Consider the following 15,568-nt stretch of genomic DNA (forward strand, 5'->3'; position numbering starts at 1 on the left):
AATGAGACACAGATGGTGGAAACATGTCCAAACACACACACACACACACACACACTGCTCTCGTCATTTTATATGCTACAGGCAAATGTGCTGGGAATTACATTAAAAGGCAGCTTGTGAAGCACACTTCACGCAGACACGTCGCTGGATGTTTTTCCACATATGTGTTCAACAATAAGATCATACTTAATCATACAATAACACAAACATACTGTAACTCAGCATTTTCTTTAAAGATCTTTAAGTCAGTAGACTTTGGCCACTTCTGCTTTCCTTATAAAATTGGGACTTGTGCCTGGGAATCCATTGGCTTCTTCCAACACATGTCCATAGAAAACAACACACACACACACACGCACACACACCTACACACACACACACACATGCACACACACACACACACACACACGCACACACACGCACACACACACACACACACACACACACAGAGGAGGAGGTCTGAGAATGGTGAAGACCCGGGAGGGAGGAGAGAGGTGGAAAGTTGCTGCTTGAGGGCAACAAGGACCACATGCTACAGGAAGGAATGTGTGTTTGTAGGAGAGTGGAAGAGCAAATGAAGAGAGGAGGAGAGAAGGGAAGGAGGAGGAGAGAAGGGAAGGAGGGGGAGAGAAGGGAAGGAGGGGTCTGAAGCTTGGGCTGCATCGTGGCTCTGCCTGAATGAAAGAACTTCTCTCTCCCTTTTTCTGGTGCTGTTTGTGCGCACGGTTGATTTCAGCAGGAGTAATTGAGCACATGTCCAGAGGAAACACAGCGACACGTCTCAGGCGACTGAGCTGAAGGTAAGCATCCCGGAGCAACTTCAGCTAGAGGTGCCACATTTCCATGTATTTGTTGACCCGTCTTTTTGTGTACTTATATCTTTGTATAGGTTTTAGGGACAGGAGTAGGTAGCCCCCAGAAATTCAGAGACTCATCTCCCAAAGAGACAAGGACTACATCTCAAACATCTGAATTCCCTGGACCGGGATCAGGATTGCCTAACTTACGTAAACACTGAGCGCTTCTGTTTGCTTTGTAGGTCTGTCCAACTTGCAGACAGGTGTGATGCTGGCTCAGTGTGTTTGATGCGCCCAGTTTCAGTTATAGGCCCTGAAGACTGTCACAAGCTGCAGAACCGAGGTAACAAATGAGGACAACAAAGACTTTAAAAGATTTTGGGAAAAATGCCTCAGCTCCCTCGTGCTACTGACACAGGCTGCGGGTGATGTAACTCTGTACCCTCACATATATGCAATTTCCTTTGATCCATCAAATCGCTCATGAAAACACCCTGGGCTCAGAGACAACTCATCATGACCCCACGAATCCAGGAATTGCACTTTACGCTCATTGCTCACCTCATTCTCCACATGCTTATCTTGCTCCTCCTGGCCAGGTGGGGGTACTCTCATCCCCAGTGTTTGGACTATAAACCTCCTTTTCAACCGCAGCAGCCACTGGTCTTCTGTAAGGAATACTCCAAGTTTGGATGCTGTGATTTGCAAAAAGACGAGGAAATAAGAATCCGGTTCTATACGATTATGGAGAACTTTGACCATTCAGGTTATGTAACCTGTAGCAGATACATACACAGCATTCTTTGCCAGGTAGGAGATGCAGTTTATTATTTCATGAACGATCACTTTTATTGCTAATTTGGCTGAGCTGTGTTGTTTCTGGGCATCCACCTTATGCTTTGGACCAAACAGGAAACACTGTCTCTCCTAAAGGAAACTGTGCATTTGGTTAGTCTGAGCATTTTTGCTAGGTTGGGATGTTGACATCTATTTGTCAGCACTTATTCAAAGCAGTTGCACCTCAACAGGTGGTAATGTGTTTAAATCTGAAATGATCTTCCAACAAGCTCAATAATGCAATGCATATCTGGTTTATAGTAGCAGCCTGTTATGCCACACCTATTTAAAATCGTGTCTGGCAATGATCTAGTTTACACTTTGTAGCCTAAGGAAGTTTACGGCACATTAAGTTATTATTTGAGCAGACTTCATTTTTAAGTTAGGTAACAGTGTCATTGTTTATTTATGTTTATTTCTAACACAGGAAAGTGTCTGTCATTGAAAATGATATGAAATTAGCTAATGGATATTTTATTCACCCTTCTTTTCTGAGAGTGTTGGACACAACTTCCACCTCTGAGTCTTACAGCCAATTCAGTGATTGCATAATCTGGCTGGGACAGACAAAAAGCTCCTCATAATAACTTTAAAAAGCTCTTCCCAGGCTTTTTCCAGAGTGGGTATTTTTGCCTTTACTTTTTATGTTTCTGTTACTTTTATTTCAATTGTTTAAGATAATTTACAAACTAGGTTTTCTGCAGTTTACACATCTTGTTGCTTTATACAGTGCACGGATTGATGGTGAGCGCCAAATGATTCTGGTCTGGCTTGTGCACTTCAGACAAGCCTGACCTGCAATAAATGGGGGAAAACTCAAGAGTTGATAAAAACATGCCAGAGCAGTGACAAATCTTTATTGTTTTTAAAATACAGGCCTCTATAATTTTGCTAGTTTGAATGTACTGTGGTGTCTCAGCAGGCAGTATAATCACACAGATCTTATTTTAGGGTGACAACTGGAGCTTGGAGCAATTTGCTGTCTTTATGTGCTTATTTTTAGGTTGCTAGCTCCCACTTCATGTTGGAAGGTCTAAAAATAAATAAAGCAATTACACTTTTAAAGTTTTTCTTTCCCAAAATGACAGCTTAAGCTTGGAGCAATTTGTGCTGCATGTATTTATGCACGTACTTATAAATATGCTCTTCGGTTTAGTTAGTTAGCTTTTAAAGCTTACGTGTTTTTCTGTCTTAGTCTGAAGTGCTAAACTTGAATGCTACCAAATTTCATTTTAATTCTTGAAGATGTTCTCACTCATATCTGAAAGAGTTCTTTGGGTCTTTCACAAAGGTCAATGATGAAGCAAACAAATCAAGCTCAGGCCCTCAGTTTCTGCCAAACACAGTAAAATGAAAGAAAGATACATTAGAGTGACAGACAGAAGCCTGACACAGCCTGTGTACAAGTTTGTGTGTGTGTGTGTGCGTGTGTGTGTGTGTGCGTAACTGAGGACAGCGATGAGTCTGTCCTCATTTTGGAGCTCAACTGACCAAACAAACCATTTCCCCAGGATAGATCATGTTCCAGTAAAAAGAAAGAGAAAGGTCACTAGAGGCCGTGTTAGTATTTATAGTACCAGAGAGGAATTACATGCTGTAAATAAAAACATATCAAGTCATTGTGTAAATCTAACAGAGAAGAAAAAGAAACTTGAACACAAATCACATGATTTAAATATCAAATGATGAAATTATCTGTCCATTCCTCCCACCTCTCCCGATACTCATGGTTATGTAGAACTGGACCATATGCTAGTGTCAAATAGGCAAGTTATACAAGTTATATTAGGGTAGTTCAGAATGGGAGGCAAAGCAAAGATCTAAATTGTTCCATTTGGGGAAATCTCTTTACTCAATAACTTGTAACTGTGATTTTCAACTGTGAGTTCTATGTAGCTTGGCACACATTACCTTTTCTATCTTCTAGTATCTTTTCATCTTTACATAACAGATTAATTTGCCAATTCTATCCAAATGTCAAAGGGCATCAAGCCTTATGGTACTGAAGGCCGACTAGATATAGTTGGCCTCACCTCGACGCACGGCAAGGGCTCTGGAACCAGTGATCTCGAGAGGGGTTGGACTCTCTACCACTCTGGAGTTGCTGATGGTGAGAGGCGACGGGCAGGGGTGGCAATTCTCGTTGCTCCCCAGCTCAGTGCCTGTATATTGGAGTTTACCCGGTGGATGAGAGGGTAGCCTCCCTTCGCCTTCGGGTGGGGGGACGGATCCTGACTGTTGTTTGTGCCTATGGCCCAAACAGCAGTTCAGCGTATCCACCCTTTTTGGAGTCCTTAGAGGGAGTGCTGGAGAGTGCTCCTTCTGGGGGCTCCCTCGTCCTCCTGGGTGACTTCAATGCTCACGTTGGCAATGACAGTGTGACCTGGAGAGGTGTGATTGGGAAGAACGGCCCCCCTGATCTGAACCCGAGTGGTGTTTTGTTATTGGACTTCTGTGCTCGTCTCAGATTGTCCATAACAAACACCTTGTTCAGGCATAAAGGCGTCCACATGTGCACTTGACACCAGGACACCTTAGGCCGCAGATCGATGATCGACTTTGTGGTCGTGTCATCGGATTTGCGGCCGCATGTTCTGGACACTCGGGTGAAGAGAGGGGCGGAGCTGTCAACTGATCACCACCTGGTGGTGCGTTGGCTCCGATGGTGGGGAAGGATGCCGGACAGACCCGTCAGGCCCAAACGTGTTGTGAGGGTCTGCTGGGAACGCCTGGCAGAGTCTCCTGCCAGAAGGAGCTTCAACTCACACCTCCGGGAGAGCTTTGATCATGTCCCGGGGGAGGCGGGGGACATTGAGTCCGAGTGGACCATGTTCCGTGCCTCCATTGTTGAGGCGGCTGACCGGTGCTGTGGCCGCAAGGTGGTTGGTGCCTGTCGTGGCGGCAATGCCCGAACCCGCTGGTGGACACCAGCGGTGAGGGATGCCGTCAAGCTGAAGAAGGAGTCGTATCATCCTGGGCGTGGAACAGTGGACCAGCTCTACACCCTCAGCAGGGTCCTCGAGGGTGCATGGGAGATTGCCCAACCAGTCCACATGTGTTTTGTGGACTTGGAGAAGGCATTCGACCGTGTCCCTCGGGGGGTCCTGTGGGGGGTCCTCCGAGAGTATGGGGTGTCGGGCCCGCTGATAAGGGCCGTCCGCTCCCTGTACAATCGGTGTCAGAGTTTGGTCCGCATTGCTGGCAGTAAGTCGAACTCGTTTCCGGTGAGGGTTGGTCTCCACCAGGGCTGCCCTTTGTCACCGATTCTGTTCATAATTTTTATGGACAGAATTTCTAGGTGCAGTCATGGTTTTGAGGGGGTCTGGTTTGGTGACCTCAGGATCGTGTCTCTGCTTTTTGCAGATGATGTGGTCCTGTTGGCGTCATCGGCCCGTGACCTCCAACTATCACTGGATCGGTTCGCCGCCGCATGTGAAGCGGCTGGGATGAAAATCAGCACCTCCAAATCCGAGGCCATGGTTCTCAACAGGAAAAAGGTGGAGTGCCTTCTCCGGGTCAAGGAGGAGACCCTGCCCCAAGTGGAGGAGTTCAAGTACCTCGGGGTCTTGTTCACGAGTGAGGGAAGAATGGAGCAGGAAAAAGGTGGAGTGCCTTCTCCGGGTCAAGGAGGAGATCCTGCCCCAAGTGGAGGAGTTCAAGTACCTCGGGGTCTTGTTCACGAGTGAGGGAAGAATGGAGCAGGAGATCGACAGGCGGATCAGTGCGGCGTCCGCAGTAATGCGGACTCTGCACTGGTCCGTAGTGGTGAAGAGAGAGCTGAGCCAAAAGGCGAAGCTCTCGATTTACCGGACAATCTTCGTTCCTACCCTCACCTATGGTCATGAGCTTTGGGTAATGACCGAAAGAACAAGATCACGGGTACAAGCGGCCGAAATGAGCTTCCTCCGTAGGGTGGCAGGGCTCTCCCTTAGAGATAGGGTGAGAAGCTCTGTCATCTGGGAGGAGCTCGGAGTAGAGCCGCTGCTCCTCCGCATTGAGAGGAGCCAGATGAGGTGGCTTGAGCATCTAGTTAGGATGCCCCCCTGGACGCCTCCCTGGTGAGGTGTTCAGGGCATGTCCCTCCGGTAGGAGGCCCCCGGGAAGACCCAGGACACGTTGGAGAGACTATGTCTCTCGACTGGTCTGGGAAAGCCTGGGGATCCCTCCGGATGAGCAGGTAGAAGTAACTGGGGAGAGGGAAGTCTGGGCTTCTCTTCTTAGGCTGCTGCCCCCACGACCCGACCCTGGATAAGCGGTAGAGGATGGATGGATGGATGGATGGTACTGAAGGCAGTGGTACAAAGGTCATTGGTTTTATCCTTGGCCTTTACAGTCTACATTTCTACAAGGCCAAGATAGATTTTGGGGTGTGAATGATGGGTTATTCTTGTACATTATATACTTGTAGGATCAGGAATGGTTGAAGTTGACAATTAGAGCACTTAATAAAGCTCATTTAGGATGCAGCAAAAGCAACAGGGTTTCCTTATAGAGAAGGAAGAGCTTTCACAGAATCCTGCATACTTCTTGTAAAAGGATTATTTTTTGTCCCTGCAAAATGCTGTCTGACAGTTGTTGTCTTCACAGCTGTATTAGCAAATATAATATTTCTCTTCATGCTATAAATACTAAGAATGAATGTGTGAAGGGAAAAACAGGAAAATTATTAAGTGAATTTATCAACGGAAGAAAATGAGAAGTAAAAATGCAAGAGTAGAAGACAAATAGAGCACAAAATCTCGCCTCATTCATTTTGTCTGTTCTCTGCAAACAGTCAAAAAGGCTGGTTACAACCCAACAAAGCCCCAGATGGTTTGGGTGCCGTGTCTCCATCTCACTACTCTGGGTGTGGACATTGTGGCTGTGATTTAATAACTGACTAGAGTTTTTTAGGATCCATTTATACCATGTCTACTCTTTACCGGTAATAGCCCAGAGCTGACCGGTCATAGGGGGTGAGCCCAGTGTGGACCAGATTCCTACAGGCTGGCACTGGACCCCACCTCTGAGCTAAATGCCTTAAAGCTTTACACAGAGAAAAGTGTTGAAAAGTTTAATATCCAAAAACTGTAAAATTCTAAAATTTCTTCACTTTGCAGGAATGTTCTCCATATGCTGCCCACTTATATGATGCCGAAGACGCTAACACCCCGATGCGAATACTCCCTGGACTATGTGGGAACTACTGTGCTGACTACTGGCACCGGTGTCGATACACCATGAGCCTCCTCTTGGAGGACTTGGGGGTCCTGCATCAGTATGCAAACATTACAATGGCCATAGAAGAAGACCGCAAAAGGTTCTGTGACTTTCTGGAGCTAAAAGATAAGCAGTACTGCTATCCTAATGTTCTTACAAGTGCAGGTATGTTTCTATGGGTGGCAGGTGCACAAAATAATGTTCATATTGAACCACAGTAAAACATAAAGAGACTCTACTCTATTAATGTTGACTGTCTGAATCGCAAAGAAAGGATGTCAAGTTAATAAAGTGACTCTGCAAGTCTGTGTTATGTATGTTCTCTCCCCAGAGCTAAATGCTAACCTTGGTTTTGTACGGGAGAATCCTAAAGGATGTCTAGAGTTGTGTCTACAGGAAGTGGCCAATGGGCTCCGTAACCCTGTGGCCATGATCCATGCAGATGATGGAACTCACCGGTTCTTCGTGGCAGAACAATTGGGTTACGTGTGGGTGTATCTTCCAAATGGCTCCAGGATCGACCGTCCTTTCCTCAATCTCACCCACGCTGTCCTCACATCACCCTGGGCTGGAGATGAGAGGGGATTCCTTTGCATAGCTCTACACCCAAGGTTAATTCTTTTTTATGACCTGAGCCATTGAGATCATGACACAGACTGTGTTATTTTAATTTTCTGACCAATGAGACAATTTCTCAGGTTTAAGGAGTAAAAAGTTATTTCTTGTTTTGGAGGTTCACCACGGTCAGAAAAGCCTATGTGTACTACTCTGTGTCTGTGAACAAGGAGGAGAGGATCAGAATCAGCGAATTCACTCTGTCACCGCATGATGACAATCAGCTGGACCACTCCTCTGAAAGGTGAGTAAAGAACTGCCAAACACAAATGGAAACAAACCATATAAGAAAATCTATAATTATAGTCAGTGCTAAAAGACCAACATACATCAGCTGTTCTCATTATGTTATTGAACCACACCAACACAACATATTTGGACTGAAACATTATGTCTGTTTTAGGTTATTTTCTGTCTTCAGTGTTTCCTTTCCTGCTGTTGTGTATTTAAATGTGTTTAACTCACTAAAAGGCAGTTTTATGTGGAAGTGGAGATGCAACGTGGAAATAGTTGCTGTCTGATTTATGTCTTCCATCAGAACCATCCTTGAAGTAACTGAGCCAGCTTCTAATCACAATGGAGGACAGCTTCTTTTTGGACATGATGGATATCTGTATATTTTCATTGGTGATGGAGGTCGAGCAGGAGACCCATTTGGAAAGTTTGGCAACTCACAGAACAAGTAAGTGACGTTTATGTTTTTCAGGGAAGGACGTTAGTGCACTCGACTGTGTGATTTAGAACATCTGCATGCTCAAGAACTTGTTTACATTTTTTTATATGAATACATTATTGTTATGGGGGAACATGTATCAAGCCAAGTCCCAGCCTATTTATGACATACTGAGCATTGTAGCTGTGACATTTTAATGTCATTGTAGGTTAAAAGACATCTAAAGGCTTAGATTATAAATATATAACCTAATTTCCTGTTTGCACTCATGGTATTACACTGTTATAAGTAATAGAATTACAGCCTCTAGCTATGCTATTATATAAAAAAAATGATAATTACTCGATAATCTATTCCTAGTTTTACTTTTTAAAGTCAAACTTATCTATTCTGAGACACAGTCCTGCCCGGTCTAACCCTGATGTTAGACATTGGTGGCTACTGCACACAATTATGTAGCACAGACAGACAAAACCCATGATAATTAGAGCATTTAAAGGGTGAATATAGATTAGAGCGGTTATAAATGAGCAGAGAAAGATGAGAAAATAATGCCTAGTTTACATTCAAAAAACAAAAAGTCCAGCAGCAGTGATTTTAAATCAAATTAGGAACTTAAATTTCGGATTCACAAGAGGATAAAAGACAGTAAAGGACTAGAGTTGACAAAATGCATAATAAAAACCAAATTTGAATGTAAAGCTTTTTCCCTATCTGTGGATGAAATAGGTCCACCCTGCTGGGCAAAGCGCTCCGAGTTGACGTTGAGGACAACGATGACGCCCCCCCGTACAGCATACCATGGGACAACCCTTTTTTGTGGGAGAAAGAAACACGACCTGGTAAATTCCCTCATGATATGGAATATTTGTCAGATTATATATTTTCAAGATAATATGAGCTCTCTGTTAAGTATTTTAGTATTTCTGGATGAACACCTGCAGTAAGACAGATTCACACTAAGATAATTGTTTAAATGTGTGGCAACTACAATGTGTAGTTATCATTTATCATAAAACAATTACCTCCAGCCCCTGTTGTCCAGTACATTCATATATGTTTTTAATAAACGCTTGTTTGTGTGTGTGTGTCCAGAGATTTATGCCTATGGAGTCCGCAACATGTGGCGTTGCTCCATTGACCGAGGGGACCCGGTGACGGGTGGAGGCAGAGGGCGAATGTTTTGTGGTGACGTAGGGCAGAACAAATACGAAGAGGTGGACATCATTGTTAAAGGTAATTTTAAAGAAGGCGCGACAACACGGGAGGACACAGTATTCAGAACTGTAAGGCTCAATTTAAGTAAAGTATAGTTCAACCTCTAAAATCTGCTCTGGTTAATACTAATAATGGGGTCTTGAAGTTGTGAGGTTCCATCCATAAATACTAGCTTCAGGAATTAGACTCTTTCAGCCTCTTTCTCTATGACACAATGATACAATTTCCAATTTTATGTTTCTAGGAGGCAACTATGGATGGAGAGCTAAAGAAGGTTTCAGCTGCTATGACCGAAAACTCTGTCAAAACTCTTCACTAGGTGGGGCCACAATGATCAACAGACACTTTTGGGAATGAATCATAATGATTAATTGGTGCAATGTTCATAGATTTAAATGCTTCAATTTTCTTCACAGTCTGTAAATTCTTTATATAATTTATTTCTTTGCTCATCAGTGTGTGATCAGAGTTCTTAAGTATCAAATGTGTCACTTTACTGGTGATACACCTGTGTTCTCTGTCTAGATGACATCTTACCTATATTTGCCTACCCCCACAAGCTGGGGAAGTCAGTTACCGGTGGATATGTGTACAGAGGTTGTGAGATGCCCAACCTTAACGGAGTCTACATCTTTGGGGATTTTATGAGTGGGTACGTGTTGCTCAGGTGTTCGAAAACAAACATGGCCAGTAAAGACAGATTTATTTTATAGTACAGCTCATGTGTGTACATTAGGACGCATCCACGCATATGTTTGCATTGATGCAGATGTCTATTTGATGTGATGTTTGTTTCTGTGGAGACGTTTGATGTCTCTGAAGGAGAACGTCACCACCGGGGAATGGAAGTACAACGAGATCTGCATGGGGAGGGACCAAATCTGCCGATTCCCAAAACTGATCAACAGCTTCTATAAATACATCATCTCATTTGCTGAGGACGAAGCAGGTCAGATATATCTTCCCCAGCAGCCTCCATGATTATTCTTTTACTTAGAAATATGGAGGAGAAAGGCATGTAGAGACAGGGACTATGGTCTCAAATGGCATTTAAAAGGACTAGCTACACTATATGACAAATGATAAATAAAAGAACACAAAGATTTAGTTTTGCTTCATATCACAGTGTTCATTTTAAGTTAAATAATAATGACAGTGGATAAGTATAATAGTAGCTGATCGAGATAATTCTGAGGGGTGGGTGAAGCCAACAAAGTGTAACATTTGACTTTGAAGCAGGTTTTAATATTGAAGGCAGAATTGTTGCTTGTACACCCTGTAAAAGTTTTTCTCTCTAAACCTCTATTTGCCTCATCCTTACACCTCTTTAACTGTCAATCCGTTCCAGGTGAACTGTATTTCTTAGCCACAGGAGCCCCGAGTGCCACTACCAGAGCTGGCTTCATCTATAAGATAGTAGACCCATCCAGGTATCTCAGAGTTAAAGAGATTTTTAATCTGACCTCTTGTGCGCGAACATTTTGGTGGTTCTTGACTGATGCATCAGCATGTTTAACTTGATTTAGGTCGGGTAGTGAAAGGAGAGTGAGTGGTTCAGCATCAGGGTCCTGCAGTAGCCAGCTGGTCATTTCACCCTGTCACACTCTCTTCATGAATAATCAGTGGTATTTCTTACAAACCAGAGCTACAGAATCAGTCAAGAAAGATAAATCATGAGCAATTGCCTATAATATTACTCACATTTTGTGTCACAGAGATTAGCTATGGGAGAGACAGCCTGTTTTAATGTCAATGCTCATGAAATGTTTAATATGACTAAAAAGTAATTGTATATTTTAGGCTATTTACACTAATTATGGGCCATGGAGATGGCTTAAATAAGGGTTTGAACGAAACAACTGTTCAAAGTTTTGAACAACAGCTGAATATCTAATAATCTTCCATGTTTCCTGACAGGAGAGCACCTCCAGGGAAATGCAGCATCAAACCTTTACCAGTGAAGATAAAAGGAAAACTGATTCCCTTCCGTCCAAAAGCAGGTAAAAAACAGAAGAAATATTCGAATTGTTTTATGAGTTGTTTTCTACTGCCCTAATCTTTTAGTTGTTCTTTATCAAAGACCAAAACTTTACAAAACCTTAGTTATTGGCTTCAAAACTATGAGACGTGTCCTTCGTGACTGTTCCACATTGCAGAGTTTGTAATCAACAAGAAGCCGACAACCACAGCGGCACCAACGACGACAAGAAAACCCACAACTGCAACGAAGATGGCAAGAAAAACACATATAATAGTCAAACCGCCGATGCCAAAAAGAGATAAAACCCCCCCCAGCTCACTCCCATCACCGACAACCGCAACAAGCAAAATGAGACAAACACCAACATCAGCAACAATCACAAAAGCACCAACAACTGTCCAGAAGGCAACAACCCCTGCCACAACCACCCACACTGGTAGGCCTACTGGTGCATCTGTTTATCGAAGCACTGCCACCGATTCGTCAAACTCTGTGTCCACTATTCACCCGACCACAACGCCTGCTGTTAGACACTCCTGCTTTCTTCTTCTGTGCTCTGTTGTGGTTTTGCTCTTCTGATTCACGACCAACCATCTACGCATGCTTTTGATGAACATCTAATAATTACCTCACAATATTCTGAAAAGAGAAAAGTAATGTTGAGGTCGCATATTTGTGGGGCTCCTCAGTTCAACTACCAGCAACAAGACGCAACAAACGTAACCACTAAAAAAGTAGTTTTTCATGGGCATTATTGTTTTTTAAAACTTTAATAAGGATCCTAATATAAAAAACACTGCAAAATAATGTAAAAAGTCAGGATTATCCAAAACACAACACAAAACAATGATCATAATTAAAATAAAGCCACTAATTTATTTTCAGTTCTTATATTTATGAAGGTACATGTTTTTAATTGGGATTATTTTCCCATTGATGGTGTACAAATCCAAATCGAAATGCCAAAATAATTCTAAAAAGCTACACTTATGCTCCTTTTTAATTTATTTTAAACCATAAATTAATTTCTTTGATTATGAATAATTGCTCTTGGTAATTATTAATAGTCTCTGCACAGCACTGTACAAACATTCACTCAGTTCTAGTTGCTTTTGAAGCTCACTGCAAAAATAAGTAACCCTTGGGATCAATAACTACATGGTGTTATTCTGGTGATCTTTCTTGGGTTTCAGGGCACAGCGAGGGCAAACTTATGAGATATTACCCAGTGGAAAAGCAACAAGAGAAAGCAAAATAATTAATTGCTGTTTTTCTCTGGCTCGTACAGGAATTGCAGCAAAGCAGAACAAATGGTGCTGATTTATGTATTTAGAATTAGCAGTACTTTAAAAACAGTCAGGTATTTTCAGACCATTGAATAAATAAATCCGTCAATAAGCATCAGTTTGGACATTCATCCTTGTGTGTGTCTGTGTGCAAGGGTTCACCTTTTCTGTATCTGTTGGTTGCATGTTCTTTCATGTCATCTATACTATGGGAAACACAGTTATTTCCTTTTTATTTGGTTGTAAATCCCAGTCATAGATGGGTGTGTTCAATATGCTAGCTGCAGGTTTACTATCTGGCAACATTATTTCTTTACTTGATCACCTGATTTATGGTCAATTACACATGGGCCAAACAATTAGAGCTAAAAATCAGTTATAGGATAAAAGACTTTATTGATCCCACATCGGGGAAATTGCACAATTACATAATTGCATAATTACCCTTTCAATGAGACCATAAAAAGATATTAACTCTGTTTCCCAAAACCAAATCACATTATAACAACAAAGAAAACAAAAATCTTCTACAGTAATACGAAATTCAAATAAAGAGGGTGATTCTGTCTCTCCCTCAGGTTATCGCACAACCATCACGACTGCCTCTAGGGTTGCTCAAACTACAACTCCTCCAACAAGGACACATGGGAGAACTTTTAAGTACTCACCTTCTACCACCTTCCAACCACCTGCAAGTTCAACACCACCTTCAGCTCCAACTAAAGCCCCTCAGGTGCCTCAGCCCACTGAACATTACCCAGGTCTTACCACCCAACAGCCACCATATTGGGCCCAGGTATCCACACCTTCGAGCTACAAACGGCCATTTATTCATACAACGCCACACAAGTTGCAAGAGGACAAGATGAGACTTGGAGAGAAGCTGGAAACTGCAGGTGAGGGTAACCAGTTACTTAAAAAGCCCAGAGGAAGAGGTAGAGGTACCAAAAGAGGAAGAGGGCTTCGAGCTGGATCAGTGCGACTCGTTAGCACAGATGGTTTACCCAATCGAGGCAGGGTTGAGATTTTTGTCCGTGGTCAATGGGGGACTGTCTGTGACGACCTTTTCACATCCAAAGCTGGCACTGTAGTGTGTCGGCAGCTGGGCTTCAAAACCGCCTTGGCGGTATTGAAGCGAGCTGCATTTGGAGAGGCAGATGGCAGCGTCCGGATCCTGCTGGATGACGTGGAGTGTGAGGGCCAAGAGAGATCTCTGCTGGACTGCAAGAGATCAAGAGTTGGGAAACACAACTGCTCGCATGCAGAAGATGTTGGTGTGATCTGTGGTTAGCGGGGGTGGGAGTAAAGAATTCTATAGGAAGGACATTTCCCAGAGAGGACGCTGATGACGTGAGGACTTTAGTTTGCACATTTTTTGTTGTGGTTGTAATTCAAAATTGAAAGGAAATTGATCAAATCCACCAAATTTACAAATGAAATAGATGTTCTTGTTCTGACTTTTCCTGTTATTACGTGATGATGAACAACTTTGACAATCCCTCAGTACTGTGGTGTATAGGACTCAAAAAACCTCAAACCACCATGAGGTACTAAAGGATGTGGACAGAATTTACTGCTCTAGAGAAGGTTCTGGAGAGGTCAAGTTTCTCGTCATCTCTTTAGTTCTTTCTCTGATTGGGGATCCTTTCCTGGTTGAATGCCTCAGAACCTTCAATTCAGGCAGAACTAATTAGGTAAATAAATGGCTGTACTTGGTGTAATAAACTATGAGGATGATCAAGCAGCATCAATGTGGCACACTTGCTCACCAACACAAATACACGCGTCTGCCATCAGCCCCAGTGTATCCAGGCAGAACTCAATCAGGTCAAGACCCCCAGTGAAGACACTGAGCTTCTTTTCATAGAAACAGACACAACTGCACTTCTGTATGTGCTGAATGGCTTTTAGAGGTTTTTTTGTTGTTGTTTATTTTACCACATATAGCCACAAAAACATAACTATTCTCTGTCACTGAGTCACAGAAAAATGACTTTTGTTCATACTGGAGCCACATTAAAGTCTAGTATCTACATATCAAACACTTTAAAATGACATACTATCAAGAAAAAGTGTTTCTCTTTACTATTTCTTGCTTTTCTTTCCTTTTTAAAAAACAGTTATAAATAGGGTCATTTGTGTTTTAATACTTTGAGAGTATTTTGATACCTTGAGTGTAAAATCTGAAAGAACAATATTAACAAGGAAATGCTGTGCATTCTGTGTAATGAATGTAAAAAAAAAAATCGGCTATATCGGAAATATAGAAGTCAAGTGAAAAAGAACTGGCTTGCTTATTTTTACACCCCCCCACCCACCGACCCACCCACACACACACACACACGCACACGCACACACACACACACACACACACACACACACACACACACACACACACACACACACACACACTTTCTTTCACGGTGAAGTGATTGAAAATGATGTAGTTGCATGATTGGCTACAGAAATCTGTTTAAACTGTCATTATTAGTCCTGAGGATAAGAGTGTCTCAGCTCCAGTAGTGTTCCTTCACTATCATACCTGACAAACATTTAAAGAATTCAGCAACATCCTGTGATGTAAAGCTGAATTTGTTCTGAAGGTGAGAAGGTTGAACTGCCTTTGTTAAAGGCTTCCAGGGAAAAACACATGAGTGCAACTCGGAGGGAATCATAGCTCACTGAGGTGGAAGACATCCTCCTAATGTCCCCCTGGGGTCAGAAATATGCCTTCTTTCCTCCTGCTCCAGTTGTAGAGTGATGTCTGATTAGGCTGCATTCAGATTCTTTGAGAGGGAACATTTATACCTTCTTAAGAAATAACATTAATGGAAAATATCCTCACTAGAATGTATGGTCCATTTAAATTGGTTGATGATAATCACCAATATTAAACACGACAATATAATTAATACAGTAATAATTACGGTTGTTGCAGATGTCACATTTACACCTTATAATA

The 15,568-nt window shown here is 42.7% G+C and overlaps 1 protein-coding gene across 3 annotated transcripts; it reads left to right on the forward strand.

The window, feature by feature from the left end:
* Window positions 1-645: 645 nt before the first annotated feature.
* Window positions 646-14,891, forward strand: LOC101066304 (HHIP-like protein 1). 3 transcript variants are annotated; one of them, XM_003977073.3, is made up of 15 exons: window positions 646-800; window positions 890-1,607; window positions 6,734-6,998; window positions 7,165-7,444; window positions 7,567-7,692; window positions 7,987-8,130; window positions 8,851-8,963; window positions 9,217-9,357; window positions 9,584-9,658; window positions 9,865-9,991; window positions 10,143-10,288; window positions 10,688-10,769; window positions 11,257-11,339; window positions 11,496-11,756; window positions 13,185-14,891. In XM_003977073.3, the coding sequence occupies exons 2-15, from the start codon at window positions 1,281-1,283 to the stop codon at window positions 13,895-13,897; spliced, it is 2,883 nt and encodes a 960-aa protein (XP_003977122.3). In that variant the 5' UTR covers window positions 646-800; window positions 890-1,280; the 3' UTR covers window positions 13,898-14,891. The 3 variants fall into 3 exon arrangements, with proteins under 3 accessions (XP_003977122.3, XP_029699995.1, XP_029699996.1); XM_029844135.1 differs by having other exon boundaries at window positions 7,276-7,444; XM_029844136.1 differs by having other exon boundaries at window positions 890-1,140.
* The last annotated feature ends 677 nt before the right edge of the window (window positions 14,892-15,568 follow it).

The sequence above is a fragment of the Takifugu rubripes genome, chromosome 11 (genome assembly GCF_901000725.2).
Source record: "Takifugu rubripes chromosome 11, fTakRub1.2, whole genome shotgun sequence".
NCBI classification, from domain to species: Eukaryota; Metazoa; Chordata; class Actinopteri; order Tetraodontiformes; family Tetraodontidae; genus Takifugu; species Takifugu rubripes.